The sequence below is a fragment of the Callithrix jacchus genome, chromosome 10, assembly GCF_049354715.1.
Source record: "Callithrix jacchus isolate 240 chromosome 10, calJac240_pri, whole genome shotgun sequence".
Classification (NCBI taxonomy): domain Eukaryota; kingdom Metazoa; phylum Chordata; class Mammalia; order Primates; family Cebidae; genus Callithrix; species Callithrix jacchus.
Genome location: NC_133511.1, coordinates 47,903,093 through 47,928,475, shown reverse-complemented (window position 1 = coordinate 47,928,475; position 25,383 = coordinate 47,903,093). Strand labels below are relative to the sequence as shown.

The window sequence follows — 25,383 nt, the reverse complement described above, 5'->3', positions numbered from 1 at the left end:
CTGACAGCAATTACAGATATGACTATGGGAGTGAGTGGAGTGACCCTAGTTGGGCTTATGAGGATAAAATACCCATTCTTCCTTAACTGTTACCACACACTGTGCAGAACAATGATTCCTGTGAAGGAATTAAGAACCTTATACAGGTCCAAGGATGAATAGAACAAGAAAGAAGAATAGTTTCCGTATGATCTTGATAGAGGCAAGCATGGGCTGGCTAAAAGTGGTTTTGGAGCCCATGGAAGAATTTTATGTGCTCTCAGAAATAAATCTAGTTTAAAGAGTTTGACTCTTGAAGAAATAAGCAGTTTTAAAATGCACTGAGATGTTAACATTAGGTAAAGAGGGCAGGGAACTCTTTATATATTTCTTTGTACCTTTGTATGAATTTATAATTATTAAAGAATAAGAAGCTAAAAAAATTTAATGCACTGAAAATTGAGGATTTGTATTTTCAGTGATTAGAAATAAGCGTTACATGTAGCATGCACAAGCAAACAGACTCTGTTAGGAAGATCTACAACAAATATGCCATCAAGATATTTTTTTAAGATTGTTTTTAACAGCCTCAGAATCTCTAATATTAAATTATCCCAGCGGGGTGATTTTTATCATGTTATGAAACACATGACCCCCAAAGCATTCTCTGATCTATATGCTGATAGTTGTTTGGAACTGTTGTGAGTGTTTAGGTATCATTCTTTTGGGGCAAGATGTCATTTGAGACTTGGCATGTGGCATATGGGGATACAGCTGGAAAGTAGATAACATGAACAACCCACCATGGAATATTTATCTAATTATGAACAGCTTCATATATTTCCCCTTTCATCTCAAATATTTCGGGTGGATTCAGTGAACACAATGTGCACATTTTTTCTAATACTTGTTTGTGGGTAAAAAAAAAATAATTATAACAGGTGTTTTATGCTGGAGTTAAATAATTGAAGTTAAATCTGTGCATAGTTCTGTGAAACAAACACATAAATAAATAAATAAAATGCTTTCTGTGTCTCTGCTTATTCAATTAAATATTAAGATGCCCAGAGAATTCTGGTCTGCCACTGCCTTCATTTTACAGAAAATAAACAAAAACAGAAAAGAACAATTATATAAATGTAAGCATACCTCAAAAACCAAGAGCATAAGAAATACCAATTATATTTCTAATGAATTTTTTAAATGACATTTTTATAAATGTTTTTATAAATCAGGATAAAATTTGAGCCTCTCAGCCTAATCCACCTTGAGCATTTCAGTGATACCTAAAAACGTGAGGGATAGGATGTATTGCTGTCTGGGATATTCAGTCAAGTGCTTTTGCCTCACTGTGAAGAACTTTATATTAGCTTAAAACTGCCCAGCAAATAGTAAGGGTCATACCACCTGATGTGGAGCAGAGTTTGGGTTCTGGGTCAGGGATGTTGTGGAAGGGATGCTGTCATTAGAAAAATTGCATCTAGTGTTCTTTGAGGTTTCTTCCAGGTCTGACAAAGGGCGATGTATCCCTTCATTGATATAAACTAGCCTATTGCTGAATCAGTGTCATGGACACATATTTACAGAGTGCCTACTCTATGCCAGGTAACCAGAAACTCTGACATTATAGAACCCACTATAAACAGGAAGATGGAAAGAGACCCCTTTCTGGAGATGAATACTCCAGGGCTGTGTTGGGTAATTAGTTATGAATATGTAACAGACATATGTACTCTGCCTACCTTTATAAATCAAAACAAACTCTTTTTGAAGAGAATGAGTACTGCTTTTTAAAAAATTTATATTCTACAAAGATATACCAAGATGTATCAAGAAGTATCTTTTTATGATTTCTACATTCAGTATGAAAAACCTGAGTAAGAAAGTATAATATTGATTAAATATTGTTTGCTCAATTAATGACACTTCTCTATCAGAGGGGAAACATGTCTTTTGATATGAAACTGTATCTAGGTTTGGTATAAATATTGATTGCATAGACAATATAGCTTTTGTTAATAGCTAGTCTTGAGTCTGACAAACTAAAGTTTGAGAAGAGGATTTTATATTTACTCAATGAGTGATCACTGGCAAGTTACTTAACGTATCTGTGTCCTTATCAGTCATATAGAAATAAATACAGTAACTACCTCATGAGCACTTGCAGTAATAAATATTAGTTGAGGGACTATAAATAAAATGAGGGACTATAAAGAATTAATGAAGACTGAATTTCTTGTACTTGTCAAAATACCAGGTGCACAGTGATTAAGTAATGATATGTGTGGAAGTCATGATAGTGATGAGGGTGGTAATACTGTCTCTGAAGATTATATAATCATCTATGTAAAAAACTATATGAAATTTTTTAAAAAATTGGTTAGAAGACTAAACCAGGGAGAAGTCGAATTTCTGAGTGCACCAATAACAAGTTCTGAAATACAGGCAGTAATTAATAGCCACCAACCAAAAAAATCCCAAGACCACACAGATTCACAGCCAAATTCTACCAGAGGTGCAAAGAGGAACTGGTACCATTCCTTCTGAAGCCATTTCAAACAATAGAAAAAGGGGGACTCCTCCCTACCTCATTTTATGAGGCCAGAATCATCCTGATACCCAAACCTGGCAGAGACGCAACAGAAGAAGAAAATTACAGGCCAATATTCACTACTAACATTCATGCGAAAATCTTTAGTACTGGTAAACCAAATCCAGCAGCACATCAAAAACTTTATCTACCATGATCAAATTGGCTTCATCCCTGGGATGCAAGGCTGTTTCAACATATGTAAAAAATGTAATTTATTACATAAACAGAACCAATGACAACAGTCACACATCTATTATCTTAATAGATGTAGAAAAACCTTCAATAAAATTTAACATCTCTTCATGCTAAAAACTCTCAATAAACTAGGTATTGATGGAATGTATATCAAAATAACAAGAGCTATTCATGACAGACACACAGCCAGTATCATACTGAATGGGCAACAGCTGGAAGCATTGCCTTTGAAAACCAGCGCAAGACAAGAATGCCCTCTCTTACCACTCCTATTCAACATACTATTGGAAGTTCTGGCAAGGCAATTAGATGAGAAAAAGAAATAAAGTGTATTCAAATAGGTAGAGAGGAAGTCAACTTGCCTCTGCAGAAGGCGTGATTGTATATTTAGAAAACCCCATTGTCTCAGTTCAAAATCTCCTTAAGCTGCTAGCAAGTTCAGCAAAGTCTCAGGATACAAAAATCAATGTGCAAAAATTGCATGCATTATATATACCATTAATAACCAACAAAAGCCAAAATTGACAAATGGGTCATAAATTAAAGAGCTTCTGCACAGCAAAATAAACTATCATTAGAGTGAACAGGCAACCTACAAGATGGGAAAAAATTTTTGCAATCTATCCATCTGACTAAGGGCTAATATCCTGAACCTACAAGGAATTTAAACAAATTTACAAGAAAAAAACAACCCCATCAAAAACTGGGTGAAGGATATGAGCAGACATTTCTCAAAAGAAGATATTTATGTGGCCAATAAACATGAAAAAAGGCTCATCGGCACTGGTCATTAGAGAGATGCAAATCAAAACCATAATAAGATACCATCTCATTCCAGTTAGAACAGTGTTCATTAAAAAGTCAGTAAATAACAGATGCTGGAGAGGATGTGGAGAAATAGGAACACTTTTACACTATTGGTGGGAAGGTAAATTATTTTAATCATTGTGGAAGACAGTGTGGCAATTCCTCAAGGATCTAGAACCAGAAATACCATTTGACCCAGCAATGTCCAAAGGATTATAAATCATTGTTGCTCTATTCATAACAGCAAAGACATGATAGACTGGATAAAGAAAATGTGGCACGTATACACCATGGAATACTATGCGGCCATAAAAAAGAATAAGTTCATGTCCTTTGCAGGGACATGGATGAAGCTGGAAACCATCATTGTCAGCAAACTAACACAGGAACAGAAAACTAAACACCACATGTTTTCACCCATAGGTGGGAGTTGAACAATGAGAACATGTGGACACAGGGAAGGGAACATCACACACCAGGGCCTGTTGGCGGGTAGGGGGTTAGGAAAAGGATAGCCTTAGGAGAAATACCTAATGTAGATGATGAGTTGATGGGTGCAGGAAACCACCATGGCAGGTGTATACCTATGTAACAAACTTGAACATTCTATACATGTATCCCAGACCTTAAAGTAATCAAAGAGAAAATTGGTTAGAAGTAATAAGTGAGTTCAATAATGTTGTAGGATACAAGATCCAAGATTGATACAAAAATCATCTGTAACTTATATACTAAAAATGCACTATTGACATTAAAATAATACATTTTATAATACATCAAAAACATGAACTGTTTAGGGATAAATTTGACAAAAGATATGTAAGTTCTGTATACTGAAACTATAAAGCATTACTTAGAGAAATGAAGGAAGACAAAGATAAATACCACTTTTATGGATTAACAGACACAAGCTGTCATGGTGCCAGTTTTTTTTAAGGCAATTTTATAAGTTTATTTGATATATTTGATGACCAGTGATTAGTTCTAATCCACATTGACTGTCTGTAGATATTTGAAAGTGGTAACAGGTACATAGGAACCAAAGTGTAGAGTTTATTGGGTGAATCTTAATCCTCATTACGTTTTTCTGGACAACTACACACGGATTGGGTATGGGACCTTCCTTATTCCTTTGGCCCAGACAGCTTTGTTAAGCCTGGTAATAATGCGCACATCTGGAGTTCCCATTTCCCTCATAGCAAATTTCAGAGTCTCTTTGAGTGCCCAAGGGGCATGCTTCTTGAAGCCCACTCCATGGATGCGCTTGTGAATGTTGATGGTGTATTCTTGGGTCACCACCTCTTTGATAGCAGAACGGCCTTTTTTTTTCTCGCTACCCTTCTTTGTGGGAGCTATTCTGTCAGGTCCGAGTTGGGAAGCAAGATGCCCGTTCTTATCAAATTGATTTAGAGAGTAAATCTGTTCCCAATCAAAATACTAGTGGGTTTCCTAAGTGTCTTACGGATTTTAAAGATGATTCTACAATTTATATAGAAAGGCAAAGCACCTGGGTTAGCCCATACAGTTGTGAAAAGAGCAAAATTAGCAGACTTACACTTTCTGATTTAAAGACTTATAAAGCAACATTAATCAAGACAATGTGATATTGGCATAAAGGGAAGCAAATAGATTAATGGGACAAAACAGGGAGTCCAGAAATAGACCCATACATATAACAGTTGATTTTTGACACAGGTGCAAATGCAGTTCAGTAGAGAAAGAATAGTCTTTTCAACACACGGGCCAGAACAATGAACATCTGCATACAAAAATAATGAAATTAGATCCGTATCTTACACCATCAAGAAAACTCAAAATGGACCATAGATATAAATACAACACCTAAAACAATTAGGCCAGAAGAAAATATAAGACAAAATTTTTATGACTTTGGATTAAACAATACCAAAACATGACCTATAAAAGAAAAATTGATAAATTTGATATCAAAACATAAGATTTCTACTCTTCAAACGTTACTATTATAAGAGTGAAAAGACAAGCCACAGACTGGGGGAAAAGTTAGCAAATCACTTATCTGATAAAGGACTTTTATCCAGAATATTCAGAGAACTCTTGAAACTCAAGAAAACGAACCACACAAATTTAAAAATAGATAAAACATTTGAACACTTAACCTATAACTTTTTTATCTTAAATAAGATATTCAGGTTGAAAATAAGCACTTTGAAAGATGCTTAACATGAGGAAGATGCAAATGAAAACTACAATGGGATAGCATTGCATACCAGTTAGAACATCTAAATATGAGATGCTGAGCATGCCACGTCAGCCACAAGCAAGGATGTGGAGCAACTGGAACTCTCCACAGTCACTGACAGTGGGAATATGAAATGGTGCAAATACACACCTATCCTGTGATATAGTTATTCTGCCCCTAAGTTGTCACTCAAGAGTAATGAATGAAAGTATATTTCCGGCCGGGTGCAGTGGCTCACGCCTGTAATCCCAGCACTTTGGGAGGCTGAGGCGGGTGGATCACGAGGTCAAGAGAATGAGACCATCCTGGTCAACATGGTGAAACCCCATCTCTACTAAAAATACAAAAAAATTAGCTGGGCATGGTGGCACATGCCTGTAATCCCAGCTACTCAGGAGGCTGAGGCAGGAGAATTGCCTCATCCCAGGAGGCGGAGGTTACCGTGAGCCAAGATCGCGCCATTGCACTCCAGCCTAGGTAACAAGAGTGAAACTCCTTCTCAAAAAAAAAAAAAAAAGTGTATTTTCATACAAAACTTGTAGATGCATATTCTTAGCATCTTTATTTGTTACAGCTAAAAACTGAAAGCAATTCAAATGTTCATCAATAGGTCAATGGTTAAAAAGATAGTGGTATACCAATGCAATGGAATATTACATTGAGAAGGAATGAGAAGGAATTAACTATTGTTATACACAAAATAGCATGCATCAATCTCAAAGTAATTATTCTGAGTGAAAGAAAAGCAGTACATACTATATGATTTAAGTTCTATAAAATTTCAGAAAATGCAAAGGAATTTACAATGACAGAAAGGTAATCTGTGGTTACCTGGGGGTAGAAAGAGTTGGGAGCAAGGGATTGAAAATGAGAAGGAGGCTACTTTGGGGGATTGTGGATATGTTGGCTATTTTGATTGTGGTAATGGTTTCATGAAAATCAAAACTGACCAATTGTTTGCTTTACATATGTGTAGCTTATAATACTACAAATACCTCAATTAAAAAATACAATGCATCGTAATTGTCACAATGTTAAAAGCACTCAAGATACGATTTTGGCATTCCTTGGTCAATCTTGAAAGTGAGTTTTTAATTGATAAAAGAGGTCATGTGGACTTACATTCTTAGTTGTGACCATGCTGGCCATCATTAACTATAAGATAGAAGGTGTGAAGGAATGCTGCAACTGGACATCAGTGGTGTTACTATTATTCATTTTGAGCCTTTGAAGAAACTCAAAATAATTAACACATTTCAGAGTCATTCCTTTCATTTTGTCCTCAAATGTTTGGATCATAAAACTGACATCTGAACATTGTGTTCCAAGATACTCATTCACACTTCTAGTTACTTGGTAAATATAGTCATAGACATCTTTTATTTTAACAAGAGAGAATTCTAATTTTCAAGGAAAATGTCTGATCCTTCATTAAGAGTAAAGTAGGGTAAAATCCCACCCATGCGTTTTAATTTGTATTAGTCAATACATTTCATCTAAGGCCGTCTCAAAATCCTTTAATGTCCAAAGGCTGTAATATGCCATCTTCCTGTTTGACAAGTAGAAGGAAAGAAATAATTTAGTGACTTCCAGGAATCACAAAGCAATTCTGTGACTGCAAATTTCTATATGTATGTGCTTTGGGGTGTGTGTGTGTGTGTGTGTGTGTCTCACAAAGACTGTGAGAATAGCACATGGCCAGAGGACAAAAAAGATCTAGCATGACAATTCATCCCCAGCTTCTCACATTTCAAGATAATCCCCTGACTTAGGGTTGATTACCATCTAGAATGCTTATGGTATTGCTTTCAGTTCACAAAGATTTAACACGTATTCACATCTGCTATGCCACATACATTTTGCCACACTCTTGGTATACATTTATGATTACCCCACACTGAGAGATGAGTATGGAAACTAGATTTGCTTGGGTTCAACATCTTTTCTTTGATCAATTGGGTAGAAAAATAAAGGATTCCATATTTGAAACTGGGTTATTCAAGGAAGATAGTCTAGGGTTTTTCTACTTTTAGTTATGGAGCCTTGGACAAGTTACCAGCATGATACCCTTATCTTTAAAAGATAATTATAAAATATATATTACAGGGAAGTTGAGTTACAGGTCTCATAGCACATTATGGATCCTCAGTAAATACTGTTTCCCCCACCTCCCACCCCCTTCTGGTTCTAGAGTCATTGCTTTTCCTAGTATACCACTCTAAATCAGATTAGCCCTTTTGGCTATTGGCTATGTAGTTAGCCCCTCAGTACAGATCTCCTTAATAAAGATCTGTGTTCTCCACAGGACTAGGAGTCTTTTAAGGGCAGAGACTGTCTCATTATCTCTGTTCCTCCAATGGCAGCACAGGGTCTAGTGGATGCCTGTGAATTGAATGAACAGGTCTCATGGAGCAGTGAAGAGATGCCTTGCAGAGCCTGCAGAGCATTTTTTTTGCAACCTATATCCCTCACTCTAGCTCACACCTGTCTACTCTTGGTTTCCATTCCAGAGACTGCTTAGTTCCCTGTCACTTATCCATTCTCTGACTTGCAGAGCTCCAGTTTACCTGGGTGGCAGCTCATAGCACTAACTGCTCGGAGAATTCTACAAAACTGTGATGTGCTGGTGTCCTGTACTCACAGATGTGCTCACACCTGGCTAGGTCTCCAGCTCTCAACATTAAGTTGAAAATTAATGAACTCAACATTAAGTTCAACAGGATTTAATGTCATGTTGACAATTGACTTTGTCTGAGAGACCGAAACGGGGGGGGTGCCTTTATCAACTAAGATGAACCCTAAGGTTAAAAAAAACCGAATTACCTCTGGGTTGAAGGTTCGGAGCCCAGCTAGCACGGCAGATTTCTAAATTCCTACAGGAAAAACCACACTCCCACTAAACTCTCTGACAATAAGAGCTGCCAGGCAAATTGTCCTAACTTTGATTTACAACCCAGACCACTAAACCTCTGGTTGGACTAAGGACTTGACTCACAAACATTCCTTTCTGATAAGCTACTGCAGACCCTAAGCCAGTATCAGACGGCTTATGAAGTCTCTGCGCAAACTGTCTTTGTATCCCATAGTTCATCTTTTGATGTAAAGAGCCAAATTCCATTCATTTCAATGCTAAAATCCTGCTTCAAAGTGAACATAGGATGTATGTTGCATGTATGTTTGTCCATTGCGAATATGCTCACCTCTTCTCATAAATATGTATGATGTTTCTTCCAAATCCACTGAATATGTATGACTGCACTGTGTGCTATGGGCCCTGTGAGGCATAAAACCAACCTGGCCGTCCCCTCTTGAAAAGACAGCAACTTCAGCACATGACAGACACTATCCCTTCCCAGTTTGCAAACCAATATTGATTGCCAATAAAGTTCTCCTTTCCACTATTTAGTCATCCTGGTGGTCTTTTAGATGGCAGTGTCAACCCAGTTTATAAAGCGATCTTTATTCATTCAATCAGTGAACACACACCACTGTGTTTATAATAGTTTTGTTGTTGTTATTTCTGCTTCTCCTCATTTTCTTCCTATTCTACTGTCTAGTATCTATTCCTCTAATGACAGATTGACATTTTTCTTCTAACTACGAGGTATCAGCTGTATTCAGCAGGAACCTATTGTTTTACATATTTCCATTGAGAATATTTAAGATTATCTTTTGTCCCATGGCCTACCACTATGCAGAGTTCTTGGATGGAAAATGTTAGAGTTCAAATTTCAACATCAATTAGGCTATCACCCTTTAAGTATTTTATCTGTCCTGAGTTTGAGGAAACTGAGTATTCCAGCCTAACTGTTTCTGGATAGATGCCCTTCTCCCTCCCAGTTGCTGTACTTGGCAGTTTGCTCATGCAGAGCCTATAGACTAAGTTATGTGCCTAATTTAGACAAAAGTTCAACAGGAATACAGAGGATAGAGAATTCAGGGTAGAACTGGAGAACTGTTTCTTGACTCCTTTCACAATGTCTTTTATAGTATAAGGATTTACATGAATTTCACGCTTTCTATGAGCCTCTTGACTACTGTTACAGTTTTTATAGACTGAGCCCAGAGTTTTCCCATCATGATAGGCTCATGATGCTGTCCTTGTGGTAAGTTTCTGTAGCTTGGTGATTGGGTAAGGGTTGTAAAGATAGACAAGAGCACCGTGTTTTTCTCTGGCTTTTCAGGCAGGCATTGGATTTCCTGGTTGGTGCTGATTTCAACCATGAAATGGGAAAGATTGGACATTTTGTGCTCCTAATTTAAAATGATTGTCCATGAGCATGTCTCAGAGCGGCTCAGAGTTCATTAGGACCCTCTGTAGAGTTCTTAAGGGGGATGGAACTCATTCAGAACGTGTGTTGACATGACTTCTCTGTTTATTGTGGAATAACTGTGATACTTAATTTTCAGAAAAAGAGTATGAAGGAGGGTTATATCTTTGCAGGCAAAAAACTTTTCACTCTAACAGGCAAAAAAAAATTTTTGAAATGAACAGATAAAATAATTTACCCTAGGAGAACTTTTTATTGCATAAGACGTCAATTCAGTATCAGGTCAAATGGAGATATTGACCTGACACTACACTGATTTGCCATGGAACTTGAGAAGTGCTTTGACCCCTGGCCCACTCTCTTCTCATTCCCCTATATCATCTCTTCTGTGTATGTGTGTGTGTGTGCGCGCGCATGCATGTGTGTGCGCACGCGTGCGCATGTTTGAGAGAGATCTATTTCCAAATTCAAATAAACTATTTGTGAATGTAATTATACTCTATAAACAGTGGAAGAACTGTTTAATATGGTCTTACAAAAAATCATTCTCTTATGTAAAGACTGACAATTTAATCTTATGTTATGGATTTGGCTGTTTTTCATATGCCAAGATTATTTAGTGCAGTCTTTTGGAATTTGGGATTATTGATTCAGTGTCTTTCCTTTTGCTGTGGCAGTCATACTGTCTCTTTTTTCTCTTAGGGGTCATCACTGCCGCAGACATTCTTGATCGGGAGACAACAGGGTCATACTGGCTGACAGTGTATGCCACAGACAGGGGCGTTGTTCCACTCTACTCCACCATCGAGGTCTACATTGAAGTTGAAGATGTGAATGACAATGCCCCACTGACCTCAGAACCTATATATTATCCTGTTGTCATGGAAAACTCTCCAAAAGATGTATCTGTCATTCAGATCCAAGCTGAAGATCCTGACTCCAGTTCCAATGAAAAACTGACATACAGGATTACAAGTGGAAATCCTCAGAATTTTTTTGCCATCAATATCAAAACAGGTAAGGGAATGCTTATGATTTCTTTTTAGTTTTTAGTCCGGCTTTTAAATTCATCAGCCTGACACTTGCTCTACTCATTTACTTTATTTTCCAAAGACTAGCATCTTCCTTTCTGAGAATAACTTCTGAAAAGGTGAGTGTTACTTCTGTCCATTTGGTATGTTTTAATTTCACTTGACACTGAGTGGGACTGAGCTAATCAAAATCAGAAGTTGTCACAGAAGGCCTTAGGATTGCTTTACTCATACTAACAAAATCTGGTTCCCAGGTCTCTCAGAGAGCCAGCTGCTTCTTTCTCTTTCTTGGAAAAGAGTAACCTGGCCTCTGCTCGATTCTTTGAGCAAACTGGCTTTGTGATACTTCTACCTCTATCTCCTTAAGGCTTTCACCTTAAACTCTGGACGTTTTTATGATCCCTGTACTACCCATCAAGGAAGCAACCATGTTTAAAAGAACTTCTAATGTCTCCATTTTTACGTAATACATATATATAACTTCAGTTTTCTGGACTTTTGCTCAAAATGTTTTTAGAGAGTATAAGGAAAACTTAATTTGTTGAATAAGGATAAGAAAGGCCTAAGGATCAGTATCAGGTGTGCATTTGGCTGAATGCATTCTGCGACAGGTATGTACATTGGAAAAGTTCTTTGCAGATCTGAGAGGTTTATTGCTTTCTTGTGATTTGTCTGTTTTAGGTAGGTCTGAACAAACAAGTAAAATAGTGAGAGTAGTTATGGCTGGGGTTTTAATTCATTGAAATTTAGAATAATTTAAATTTATTTCACCCTGGGCAAGTGAGTTGTTACTGGTCAAAAAGTTAGGCTCAGTTGAGATTTGTTGGTGTGGACAACTCAGCTCTCCTAATGAACTACTAAACTAGTTGATGCTTGTTTCTCCGGTCTATGTTTGTTAAACATATAGCTGACCTCAAGTGTTTTATATATGTCAGATTCCCATTAACATAATGAAAGGGAAAGCCAGGGTTGAAGAAAAAAAAAAACTATTGATTTCCTCTAATTATGAGTGGATCTGTCATGGTGTTAAGCAGACTTTTGCATTCTAACAGTGTTGAATCAGGATTTGACTTACATTTTATTGTAAGACAGAGAGTACTAGCTATCAATATCCATTGAGGCCTGCTTGTGCTTCCAGGAGAGGACTTAGTTTTGAAGCCTGGTCCAACCTTTCAGAGCCCCATTAAGTGGACAGAATTCTCCGTGCATCTGAGTAACGGCCCCCAACTGTCCTGGGAAGCCTTCCTGATTTACGTCTTGGTATGGTATGTTCCTTAGAACATAACCACAGATAAATGAATTCAGTCACTTTGTAAATTAAAGAGTGAGAGTCGGGGTGGAAGGAGAGAGAGAACAAAGAAAAAAAAAGTCCTAGTAAAGAAGTTGAGGCCACAGACATCTTGATATTTCACAACCCAGTTGAGTCTGAAATACCCTAGTCAGACTCTGCCTCTTCCATCTTGATCCCATGCTACTTGAGTCATTAATGGTGAGCCCAGCACCCTTTAAAAAAAAAAAAAAAAGACAAAAGTTAAAAAAAATACAAAAGGGAAGACTCCACTTTTCCTTTACTTAGGACTGAATAGAAAGAGTAACTGTCACAGGGAAGAGAGAAGAATTTGGGTAGAATGTGAAGTTCAGAGAAGAATATGTGCATTTACGTAACTAAAGCTTTCTTTTATACACCTTGTAAAAGTTTGAACATAATTTTTTAGAAAGCCCTATATTGTCACAATTTGGCCTACATTGCTAATAAAAGCCTTAAGCATGTTCATAATTTCTCTGTTCTTGCCATAGATTGTTAAAAAGCATTTTTGCCAGGAATGACATTTTTGTCTGACTAATCTAATTGTCTAAAATAAATATAGAGCATACTTTGTAATTTCCAGACACATGACAAGAAAATATTGGGTTTTATTTATCCATTTATTCAATTATTGTACCTATTTTCGAGTAAGATCTAATAAAGATGGTTTTAAACTTAAGATATGATCGGAGCCTTTAGGGACCCAAACTTGTATGAAATTAACACATACTTATGATATAGTGGAAGAATTCAATAAATGATTGTAGTAGGGGAGCTTCACTCAACATAGGGTTGGTGGGAGTGATGGCCAGGGAGGGCTTCATAGAGGAATTCACATTTGGGGTAGAAGTCCTGAGTTTCAAATGCTTGCTCTGTGCTTCCTAACTAGGGAACACATAGACCACAGTGGAGAAAACAGACTGTATTGGACATGTTTACCAGCTTCATGACCTTACCAGCTTCATGACCTTGGGCAAATTATTGAACCTCTCTGAATTGCAGTTTTTAGTAAGTAAAGATAGTTTCAAGCGATATAGGAGTCCTCACCTGAAATCCTTTGCGCTGTCCCAGGTGCATTGAAATCCCATAAGGAAAGTTGATACCCCATCCTAACTACTTTACTGTAGTTACAGTCATTTAATCTCTTTGGACCTCACTTGCTTATCTGGAAATGAGAATGGCCTTGCTTACTCTGCAAGGGTTGCTCATGAAATCTGAATGTCATCATGATGTGTTTGAAGGCTCTTGGTAAGCTACAAACCTCTGTAAGAGTCATGTTATGCCTATTTCCAACAAGATTCACAGAACTCCAAGCCAGGTGAAATTCTTGTTAAAGGTGTTGCTCTAAGTATCATGCTGCCTAGCAGGCAGCCTTCAGCCAGCTCAAGGAACTCTCCAATAGAAGCCATAATTTGTGGCATTTCTTCCTAACTCTCTAAAGTCATGTGACTGAAATAGATACATCAATATAACATTTTTCAGTCCGGTGCGGTGGTTTACACCTGTAATCCTGTAATCTTAGCACTTTGGGTGGCTGAGGTGGGCGGATCACAAGGTCAAGAGTATGAGACCAGCCTGGCCAACATGGTGAAACCTGGCCCTTCTGAAAAAATATAAAAATTAGCCAGGTGTGGTGGCAGGCACCTGTAATGCCAACTACTCAGGAGGCTAAGGCAGGAGAATCGCTTGAACCGGGAAGGTGGAGGTTGCAGTGAGCCGAGTAGTGCCATTGCACTGTAGCTGGGGGACAAGAGCAAGACTCTATCTCATAAAAAAAAAAAAAAAAAAAAAAATTCAGTAATGAGGCTGATTGTGTAGCTAACCAGTGTGCAGACAGACAGATAGAAACATAGATAGATACATAGAGGCATACTAACCAGTATATTTTAAAAAGATTTATGCAATTGGATGTTGACTCTAGTAAACTGAACTTTCATTTCTTCCTCTGCTGTAGAGTTGAAATTTTTAGTTTGGTTTTATTTTGGCAATGTGCTAAGTAATAAAGATTAAAATGATTAACACCAGTGCAAATAATGCCAATACTTATGATCTACAGCTTGCAGCAGATAACTGATGTTCCCAATTCCAAAATGGAGAGAGATTTCTTTATTGAACATCTGTTCTCTACCCAAATAACTGTTAGTTTTTTTCTACCACATCTAAAATCACATAGAATTAGTCTGTGGACTTTCTTTAATAATTCCTGTGGCTTAAGAAGGAAAACAAAAGCTGTAATGCTGTGAAATATTTTCTGGCCAGTACAGAGAACTGTTGCTTAATTCCAGGCTGAGAGATTAAATTCAATCAAATGCAGCCTACCCCCGTGTCTGAGGTAGAGATACCAGCAGGCTGGTGTTCACTTGCTTCTTTGGGTGAGCAGGAACGTTGCTTCTTTCCAGTTCTTGTGAGGAAATCCAGGCTGGCCCTCATTGGTCATCCAAGCCGAATTGGGGAACAAGGGTGGAAATTTCTTTTAGGGCTTTGGAAGGTTTATTTTAGTTATGTATACAGCATGGAAACCACTTAGCACAGGGCCAACATGCCAGTGTTTAATAGAGAGCTCTATAAATGTTAACTATTAAGGTCATCATCATCCCGTATTTCCCACTTGAAAAAGTCTGTGTAAGCTGCAAGCACACTGCTTATGGACCCCACTGTCTTGAGGAAGGCATTTCTGAAAGGCAGCCATGCCTTGCCTTAGCAATTGCTAGGTAGCACTGAAATCTTCAACTCAGTTTTATAAAGTGCATACTGTTGATCTAGACCCCAGGTGTCAGGAGGGTGAGAGACATAACAGAAATACAGTAAGATGCTTTCTGCACTCAGGGAATTTAGTCTCATAGCAAAAAACAGTACCATCACACATATATGAGGCAACCATTTAAGGCTGTTTATTTAAAAAAAAAAAAGTTGGGCCGGGCGCGGTGGCTCACGCCTGTAATCCCAGCACTTTGGGAGGCCGAGGCGGGTGGATCACGAGGAGGTCAAGAGATAGAGACCATACTGGTCAGCATGGTGAAACCCCGTCTCTACTAAAAGTACAAAAAAACTTAGCTGGGCATGGTGGCGCGTGCCTGTAATCCCAGCTACTCAGGAGGCTGAGGCAGGAGAATTGCCTGAACCCAGGAGGCGGAGTTTGCGGTGAGCCGAGATCGCGCCATTGCACTCCAGCCTGGGTAAACAAGAGCGAAACTCCGTCTCAAAAAAAAAAAAAAAAATAAAGTCAAACTCTGTGGACTATAAGCTATGAACAGTGTAAAATATCAGAGCAGAGCTAGGTAACAGGGGAGCTTTGCAGACCTGAAGGGGGACTAAAGAGTGGGCTGAATTGCAGAGAGAGAGACCAATTATACAAGGAATATAAACGAGTGAAACTGACCAGATAGCTTGAGAGGCATATTATTAGAAAGAGAATTTTAAGAGTCACAAATATTGGGAATGTGGTAAGATAGTAGAAGTAGCAAATATTCAAATCTCTTTTCTTTTGTTTCTGAGTTTCATAATAGTTAAGTTTTAAAGGGCCTTAGATTTTTTTATTTTGCTTTTTTTTTTTTTTCAATCTTCCTTCTGAGAGGCCTACTTTTTAAAGGAATTATTTTAGAGGGAAAAACACATACATAAAAGACACCCCTTCGTTCTTTCTTTTGCATCTGTAAAACATTTATCCAGGATTAGCATATGCTGTATTGAGAGTCTGCCCCTGAAAGTGATCTTTGCTTAATCCACATCTTTGGATGGTTCACTATGCAGGGCATGGAATTTCTAAGTTTCTTTCTCCAGTTGCTCTGTCTCCCTTTGACCCATTCATTCACTGGCATCTCGGCTTGTATTTAAGTAGAGGTGAAACTCAGCTTTCTTTCGCTTTCCATAAGCATCTTGAAACAAACCTTTATGAGTAGTAGACTAGCTGCCCCTATTTTAGGCGACTTAGGAGGAAGAAATCCTCTTCAAAAGACCTCAGATTCTACCTTTAACTATTGATTACTCTCAGGATAGACATGTCCTTCTTCTTTTAAGATTGGAGGGGGTAGCTTATTAAAATATTGGATGTCCTTCGTTTTTTAATCAGCTCAGTGTAACAGCAGCTTGCCTTTTGGTATATAGTATACAACATGGTGGGTAAGAGAAGAGGGTAACAAGGAGAAAAATCCAGACCACACTTCAACCTGAAAATTATCACCTGGTGAGCTTGCTAGACTATGGAATCCTAGGCTAGAGCTTGATTATTTGCATTTCTAACAAGTTTCTAGGTGATAGTGTTGCTGCTGTCCTGAGAGGCTGATTATCAAGGTTCTATTCGAAACAAACAAGGGAGGTAAAACGGTGCCCAGAGACACACCTGACAACAAGATAGCCAACTTCATGAGTTGCCCCAACATCTTACAGGGCTGGGCTTTGACAGTTAATTCAGCCACCCACTCCCAAAGTCAACACTCATATCCTTGCTTATACTTTTCTTTCATCAAATGGAGAAAAGTGAAAATCCTGTCTCTTCAACTATCCATGAGCAAAATGTCACATGGATTCCTAAGACTTGTAGTTAATAAAAAATCTGGGTCATATAATTTGGATATACTTGTATTAGTTCCAAATAGGTAGAATCAGGCAGCAATTATTATTAAGTGGAGTTTAGACCTACTTTAATGAATCAACAAACATTATTTTATTTTACTCTATCATTGTTAAAAATATTATTAGCTCATAAGATACTGATGTTCAAAAATAATTTGGTACCTTAGGTAAATTAAGCCTTGTGTTTATACACAGTTCTATTTGGTGGTAATCTGCTTAGAAAACCACCTTTTCTAGGAAAACAAGAGGAAACCTTACTTTCTTTATAAATATAGAGATTTAAATTAAAAAAAAGATGAGGGACAAGAGTCTAAATATTGTTACTTGTTTTTCATAGAACACTGTGGAAATCTCTTGTTGTTTCTTATTCTTTGTTTCTTTCCGGATGGCAGAGCCCCTCCTAATGAAAAACTAAATTCTCCTGAACGAGTAGAAATGGCCGCTGGATGATGAGTTGATATTCATAACTACAGGCACAAGGCAGATAATGTAGCGAATGAGTATGTATGAAACTGTAAATCACCCTTGCTCCTTCTTTCAGCCATGAAAGGAGCCCTTGTCCTATAGAACATTAAATTGTGTTCATTTAATCCAACAAGTCCAGTAGAACAAATCAGGCTCATGCAGATTTATCACGGGAGTTATTTAAATTCAGCGGTGACCTTTGCATCCATGTGAATGTGCTCCACATGAACAAGGACAAAGGGAACTTTTCTGTATAGTTATTATGTCCCCAAGGAAGCTGTGCTGTTCCCTACTTGATCAGCTCACAACTGTGGGTTGAAGGCGGGGATTGTGGGGTTCCAAGGATGCGGAGAGCTGGGTCAGGGTGGGCCATCTGGCATGGGAGAGCGTGCTCTATTATATAGCATAGGAGAAGTGATGCTCTTGCCCCGGCTGGGACCTTACCCTGGGAAGGGGCAGCTCAGAGGTATTTCCTGGAAATTAGAGTTCATTCTGGGAGAATAATCATGTTGTTCTATGTTCCATGCTGCTTCAGGTCCTTCTATCCCACCAAGAAAAGGTAGTGATCAGGGTGGTATTCCTAGATAACCAGCCTTTCTCAGAGTGTAGACTTGCTCTGCCTTCGTGTGACTTTTTTTTTTTTTAAATATATATACTTACTGTGAATGTAAGTACCAACTTCAGAGTTTCTCAGCCTCAATACTGTGCACATTTTGGGTCAGGTGATTCTTAATCGTAGGGAGCTGTTCTGTATATTATATAAGATGTTCTGTAGCATCCCTAACCTCTACTAGATGTCAGGGTCACCCCTTGCTTCAGTTGTGACAACCAAGATATCACCAGACATTATCATATATTCCCCGAGGCTGAAGGAATTGCCCCCATTGAGAACCAATGTGCTAATGTGGAATACTTTATAGAACCCCATTTGATATGGCCTCTAGCAAAGCACCCTGTGCAAAATGAATGACTGGCTATTGAGATGTGATGGCATTGTTAACTATTATATATAATATGTGTGTATATATGTATACATAAATATTATTAACAAAATGAAATACCTAGAGGGAAGGAATGTTACACAAAGAGGACTTGCTAAGTGTCTCCCAGTTTATTACCATTAGGACATACCCTCTTTGTCCAGTCATACTTCTTCACAATTGTCTATTCTTCGTTAAACCTAAACATAAAAATAACACAGTTTCGCCCTTTGGCTTTTGATTTCTGAAGACTCCTCTGTCATATGTAACTTCAGTTAAATATATTTGTATGTTTTTCTCTTGTTAACCTGTCTTTTCTTACAAGTTTTTAAAATTTAAAAGAAAAGAAATCCAAAGCTGCCTCTCACTTCCCTGTTACTCTGGCTTCTTTGTTTTTTAAAGGCTCTATAAATACTTGAAATCAAATCCATTAGAGAAAATAATAATAACAATAACAGAACTTCAAACAGAATACATGTGAATTAAGTTATTTTCTCAACTCTTAGTATTTGGAGAGGATTTGGCTGGTAACAAAATTCTTATCAGAGCCCATTTTGAACAGCTTTCTCCAGAAAACAGCATGAAGGGATTAATTTGAGAGTTTCAGGGTTTCTTCCCTTGAAATGCTTAAGCAGCTCCAAATCCTGTTCCTGCTTAATGCTGGCCTTCTGACAGATCAATACATGGCCTGTTTCATCACTGGAATAAAGGTAAATGAAAAGAAGGGAAGGAAAATCCTTGTGACCTCAGATAGGGATTCTGCAGTCATGTATTTAGATTAAGGCTCTTTGAGGTGTTGGCATCCCTGTTAAGCATGCAGTGCCTATTTATAAGGCCCAGAGAACTGCAGATGCATAGGGACTTAGACAAGTGTTGGTTTGGTTTTTAAGAGACAGAATCTCCTGCTGTTTCTCGGGCTAGAGTACATTAGCATGATCATAGCTCACTGCAGCCTCAAACTCCTGGACTCACCCAATTCTCGTAGCCTCCCGAGTAGCCGGGACTACAGGTGTGTGCCACCACACCCAGCTATTATTTTATTTTTTATTTTTAGAAATGGGGTCTTGCTCTGTTGCCCAGGCTATTATTGAACTCTTGGCTTCAAGCAATCCTCCCGTCTTCCCACGTGCTGGGATTGCAGGCATAAGGCACTGCACACAGCCCCGCCATGCACTGGCTCCCCATCCTCCAATATGTCATAGGATTGTGAAGACTTGGGCTAAGTGGGAACTAGTGCCACCATCAGTGATAGGAAATAATTTGACTCCGCAATTAAGTTAGATTCCAAAGGACAGGGCAACAGCATGTGTTTTACCCCATTTATAAGAAGCAGATTTGGATCTTCGAGTTAACAGGATTGTTACTTGGAAAATGATTTCTAGATGCTGTTTCTTTATAAAACTGAATTACTGGCAGGGATAGGGAGCTTTAGTTATGGGATGAGAGAAATGAGCAGTCATAAACTAAATGAGAAGAGCTTAAGAGAAATGACGCTCTTGCCCTGGCTGGGGCCTTATCCTGGGCAGGGGCAGCTCAAAGGCAGTTCCAGGAGCTATTGTCCATTCTAGGAGGATAATCGTGTTACTCCATGTTCCATGCTGCTTCATGCCCTGCTAACCCACTAAGAAAAGGTAGTAATGGAGGTGGTGTTTCTAGATAGCCAGCCTTACCCTGGGGCTCAGCTGCCTGGTGTAGCTGCTGTTGGAAATTACTGAGAATTATCTGGGAGGATAATAGAGTCATGTAAATAAAGCAGATGATGGAGCTGTATTTATGTGTTAAAAAAAACAGATTGATTAAGGTCATAAATTTTTCTTTTATTTCTTCTATCGGGGCATTGTTTCCACAGCAGTAATTTACTGCATTGCTTTATTCCTTTCTTCTGTTTTGTGGGAAACAGTGAATTTTAATTGAAACCACTGCCCACCTCTCTCCATTCTTGGATGCCATTGTTAGGGAAATTCCTAGATACTGCTAGGCAGTGTATCCCTTGCCTCTCAGATATAAAGGGATGGCAGAAAGAGGAACCTTAACCCAGAGTATATGTCTATTCACTGTCCGAGCCATGTCAACGTGTTCATGTATTAGCTCATTCAGCAATCACTATCACTACAGTCCTGGGAAATAACGGGGGCTCTGGGCACATAAGTGGCTTGACCAGGTCACCCAGCTGGTCAGTGCAGAGCTAGGGTTGGTCTGATTGATGGACTTATTGCTAATTACGGATGCTATTGAATTTGAAAAATATTAACTCAATAAACACATTAATGATCCTAGAGCTTTGTGGGGAAAATCTTCCAGATGACTGTAGACACCTCTGTTTTATAGGTGTGTTAGGGGTGAATTTTTCCCTAAAAAGATATGTTGCAATCCCAACCTCCAGTCTGTACTTGTGAATGTGACCTTACTTGGTAAGTAGAGTCTTTGCAGATGTCATGAAGTTAAAATAAGATCGTACTGGATGAGTCTGGGCCTTAATTCCATGACTGGTGTCCTCATAAACAGAGAGAATTTGGATAGAGACACAGACCCAGAGGGAAGACAACGTACAGAGAAAAAGTAACATATTTTCCTCACCTATCACAAGTTTCATGCCTGAAGTTCCTGTAGCAAAATGCAGTTTAACAAGAGAAAAACATACAATGTATTTAACTGGAGTCACATAAGACAGAGGAGTCTTCAGAAATGAAAACTCAAAGCCAAGGGAAAACTGTGTTATTTTTATGTTTAGGTTTGATGAAGACTAGACAGTTGTTAGAAGTATGACTGGCAAAGAGGGCATGTCCTAGTGGTAATAAACTATGGGGAAACCTTAGCAAGGCCTCTTTGTATAGATTCTTCTTGGCCTCTTTGTGTAACATTCCTTCCATCTAGGTATAAGGCAGGACACCTGGGTCTTTAAAAGAGATAGGAGGGTAAGGTGAGAGATACCTTTATGCTTCTGTAGTTTTCTCAGTTTCCTTTAGCTTGAAATACTCAGTGTGCCAAGGTGCTGTTTTTGGGCTTATTGTGCTAGAGGCTCCAGCAACAGCCATGAGAAGATGGAGACAGTGACTAGAATTAGAATCAGAGTTTGCAGTGATGGTGCCACAAGCCAGGGAATTCCAAGGATTGCCAGAAAACACCAGAAGCTGGGAAAAAACAGGGAAGGATGCTCCCTCAGAGACCTGATATGGTCCATGGATCTGCCAATAAGCAGATTTTGAACTTTCAACCTCCTGAACTCTGTGAGAATAGATATCTGTTCTTTTAAGCTACCCAGTTTGTGGTACTTGGTTACAGCAGACCTAGGAAGCTAATACAAATGTAATTCAGAGAATCGCTGTGAAGGTTGAGGTTCTCCTAAGGGAGGGAGGAAGACCCCCATAGCAGAATCAAGGACCACTGACTCCTAGTATTCTTTTCACTAGACACAATGGTAAGAACATTAGCAGTTTTTGAACTACTCAAGCTTGGTTTTAGCTAGTTTATTTGTTGTTTATATTGTAGTACTTATAATCTAGTTGAATTTATTTGGGTTGTTCTAAAAGGGAAGAAGTTGGATGAGAGAGTTCTATGTCATTGCATTACTATAATTATTTCAAGACTTCTGAAAGATAACCCATGGATGATACCATCATGTTTTGCAGGAGAGTTTTTACCAAAGGCCATGAGGTCATGTGGAATTTACTGTTGACTGGCATTCAGTATGCTTCATAAATGAGGATCTCATCAGTTTCATTCATTTTGTCATTTCTCAGTCTTTTAAAGCAATTTTCGGAAAGAAAAAAAAAATCACTGAAGCTGCCGTCTGCATAGTTTCTGTAGGATGAAGAGTAGTTTATCCATTTGATTGTGAGAACTTGAAGTCTAGTTTTAGTATCATTACCACTTTATATTCTGATCTGGTCCTTTTCTGTCAGTTTTGAATGACTTTATTCTTAGCTTCTTGACATTCTCATAAAAATGTATAAGTGTTTTAAAATCCATAAACTTTATTAATATTGAGGTAGATTATTCTGGGAAAGTATATGGAACTTTAACAATAAAATTATAAAACCAACACTTGAGTTATTGATAGCAGTCCTGTTGCTTTGTAGTAGAAAGACGTATTTGCTTTGTGCATTGCTGTACATGGTCATAGTTAGGCTTCCTAATAACCCTGAGAGGGAAAGAAGCTAGATGGAGTAGTATTCATGAGCTTTGACACTAGAATCAAATGTATTTGCATTTTGATCCCAGCTTCTTGGCCATGTGATGTTAGGCTAGTAACTTCTCTGAGCTTCAGTTTACTCTGTGAAAATGAATGATTATAACAACTAATGAAATCGCTTGCCATTAACATTAAATGTGTTAATATATGTAAGGTGTTTTAAAGGGTATTTTGCAGGTAATATACTCAGTAAATATTAAATATTATCTGCACATGGATAGACTTTGTTTTAGCTAATTCAGCATCTACATTGTATGATTAAGGCCTTAGGCAGTTGCTATTTTCAAATTATGAACATTTTACATGCGTTAAACATTTCATCTTGTAAGACTGTGACCATCTGTTGATTTCTATATATGTGGTTAAATTAAGTTGTGGCTGATAAGTGGACTGTTACAGGGCTAAACAGCAGACCGTCTCTCAGACTCCTAGAAACCTGTCTCCCTAGCTTCAGTATCTCAGTTTCCCAAGAGTAAAATTATATGATACTTTGGAAACCATACTAGTAGTCATAGCTTATCCAGCTTTTGGTCCAGGCCCTATCACTATTATTAACAATGGATAAGTTTACTTCATTTCTGTAGGCCTCAGAATCCTCACCTGTAAATCAAAGAGTTTGAACAAGAATAAAAACCATCAATACCTGCCATGTGTATTGCTACAGTGTTTCCTACTCCCACACAGACATCATTAATTGATTACAATGGCCTTTCATACCCTGCCCACGCTTTGCGTCATTTCAACCTAACCCTGAGAGGGAGCTGGTTTTGCGAAGTGACATTAATTTGTTTTTGAGGGTCCTGTGACCGTCTCTATCTCTGATAGTGTTTGACTCCATATATGAGAGTGGCATTGAAGTGAAGGGAAAAAAGAGGCTAATAGGAGAGACTATAGAAATGCAGTTAATCAGGTCTTGGAGAAGAGCTGAACATGAAAGGAGAAGAAAGTCTCGAGGGTGTTTGAAAAGGAGCACCAGGTTTGAAACCTCACAGAGAAGATACCTTGATGTAAATAGCTGGTGCTATCTATATAATCCATAGCAGCCTCCTTTTCTGTGAGTACTGAGCCCCAGTCTTTCCCTCCTTGTCTCAGCCAATTAGATTGGGGTTCCAGGATTCTCTCTTCCAGGAATTTGTTATTGGGGTTCAGAGATAATTTCTGACTGTGGTGGAATTTGGTAGGGTACTTATGTGCATGAAGTAGCAGACAGACAGGCAGGCAGACAGACTCTGATTAGCTTGATCCTGAAGACTTTCCAATGGCTAGTCTAGGCATTACTGAAACTCAACTATGCTTCTTACATTTAAATTTCCTAATATACCCTCGTAATAATAATACATAATTTTCTGTCAACCTTGGAAATAGGTTTCTCTTTATTTAAGCAAAAATACCTTAACAGACTCTAACTGTGGATCCCCAGTCAGGAGACAGACTCCTGTAGGAAACAAGAGATATTCCCTGATGTCGGTTGCTGCACAATTTTGTTAAAGACTGGAAGAAGGAAGCCTTTAGATGTCATAAGGAGGGGCGATAGCAGGGAAAGATATTTGTCTTCATACTCGTGTTATTGTTGGGAGTTTTCATCTATGCTATTTGGATGTTGACCATCACTTTTTATCTTTTATTGGTGAAATTTTGTGGATCAAAACCTAAAATGTCATGATCTCCAACATGTAAGTGAATTAAGCCCTGTCTCTCATTATTAATTGTTCTATAGTGTTCCATAAAAACTTGCCAACAATTCCATTAAGTGTGTTGTTCTATTTTAGACAATTCTGCTTATCTTTAACCTGTTGAACAAGATTTGCATGATAAACACCTGTTTTCTCAGAAATTACCCTGTGAAATTCACCAGTACTCACAAGAAGGATGGAATCCTTTCAGTTGGAGGCTCATTTCATTCATATACTACCCATGTGACAATGGTCAAGTTTCTTAACTTCGTATGGCTGAGGTTCCCCATCAAGAAAATGTGTATACTAACTGAGATGACCAAATTAGATGGGCTAGTGTATTTTATAAAGCACTTAGCTTAGCCTTGCACATACAAAGTACTTAACCAATGTTAACAGTTACAGCTTTTTTTTTTTTTTTTTTTGGAGACAGGGTCTTGCTCTGTCACCAGGCGCCAGACTGGAGTGCAGTGGCACGATCTTGGCTCACTGCAACCTCTGCCTTCCTGGTTCAAGCAATTATCCTGCCTCAGCCTCCCAAGTAGCTGGGACTACAGGTGTGTGCTGCCATGCCCAGCTAATTTTTGTATTTTTTAGTAGAGACAGGGTTTTACCATGTTGACCAGGATGATCTCGATCTCTTGATCTTGTGATCTGCCCGCCTTGGCCTCCGAAAGTGCTGGAGTACAGGCATGTGACACTGTGCCCAGCCAACAGTTATGGCTATTATTAAATGCATTGCTTATAAAGAATCTTTTCTTGAAAATTGATGAATAATCAATCTGATTAAATGCCTTGAAAGTCTCTGATGTATAGTACATGCTCATGTTTTATGAATGCCTGCTATAAACCAGGCACAATGCTAGGCACAGGATGTACAAGGATGAATAAAACAAGGACCTTGCCCCTTTAAGACCTTGCAGTTCAGAATTATTTCACCATGCACTGACATTTATTACTACTGTTACACAGCTTTAAAATGAAGAGATTAAATAAATAATATTAAGGTTTCTTATGGGAACTTTTCTTTCTGGCAATAATGAATCGTTATACTATTTATTGGTTGTTTTAGAAAGGAAAGCCTCTGAGAACATGAGT

At 38.3% G+C, this 25,383-nt stretch overlaps 1 protein-coding gene across 9 annotated transcripts in view; it reads left to right on the top strand.

Moving 5' to 3' along the window:
• FAT3 (FAT atypical cadherin 3) overlaps positions 1-25,383 on the top strand; it is a 677,903-nt gene that overhangs the window by 281,309 nt on the left and 371,211 nt on the right. For all 9 annotated transcript variants that reach the window (XM_078339978.1, XM_035265268.3, XM_078339977.1 and 6 more), the window contains one exon: positions 10,769-11,083. In XM_078339978.1, coding sequence (XP_078196104.1) covers positions 10,769-11,083 — 315 coding nt within the window. The remainder of the gene's footprint in view (positions 1-10,768; positions 11,084-25,383) is intronic.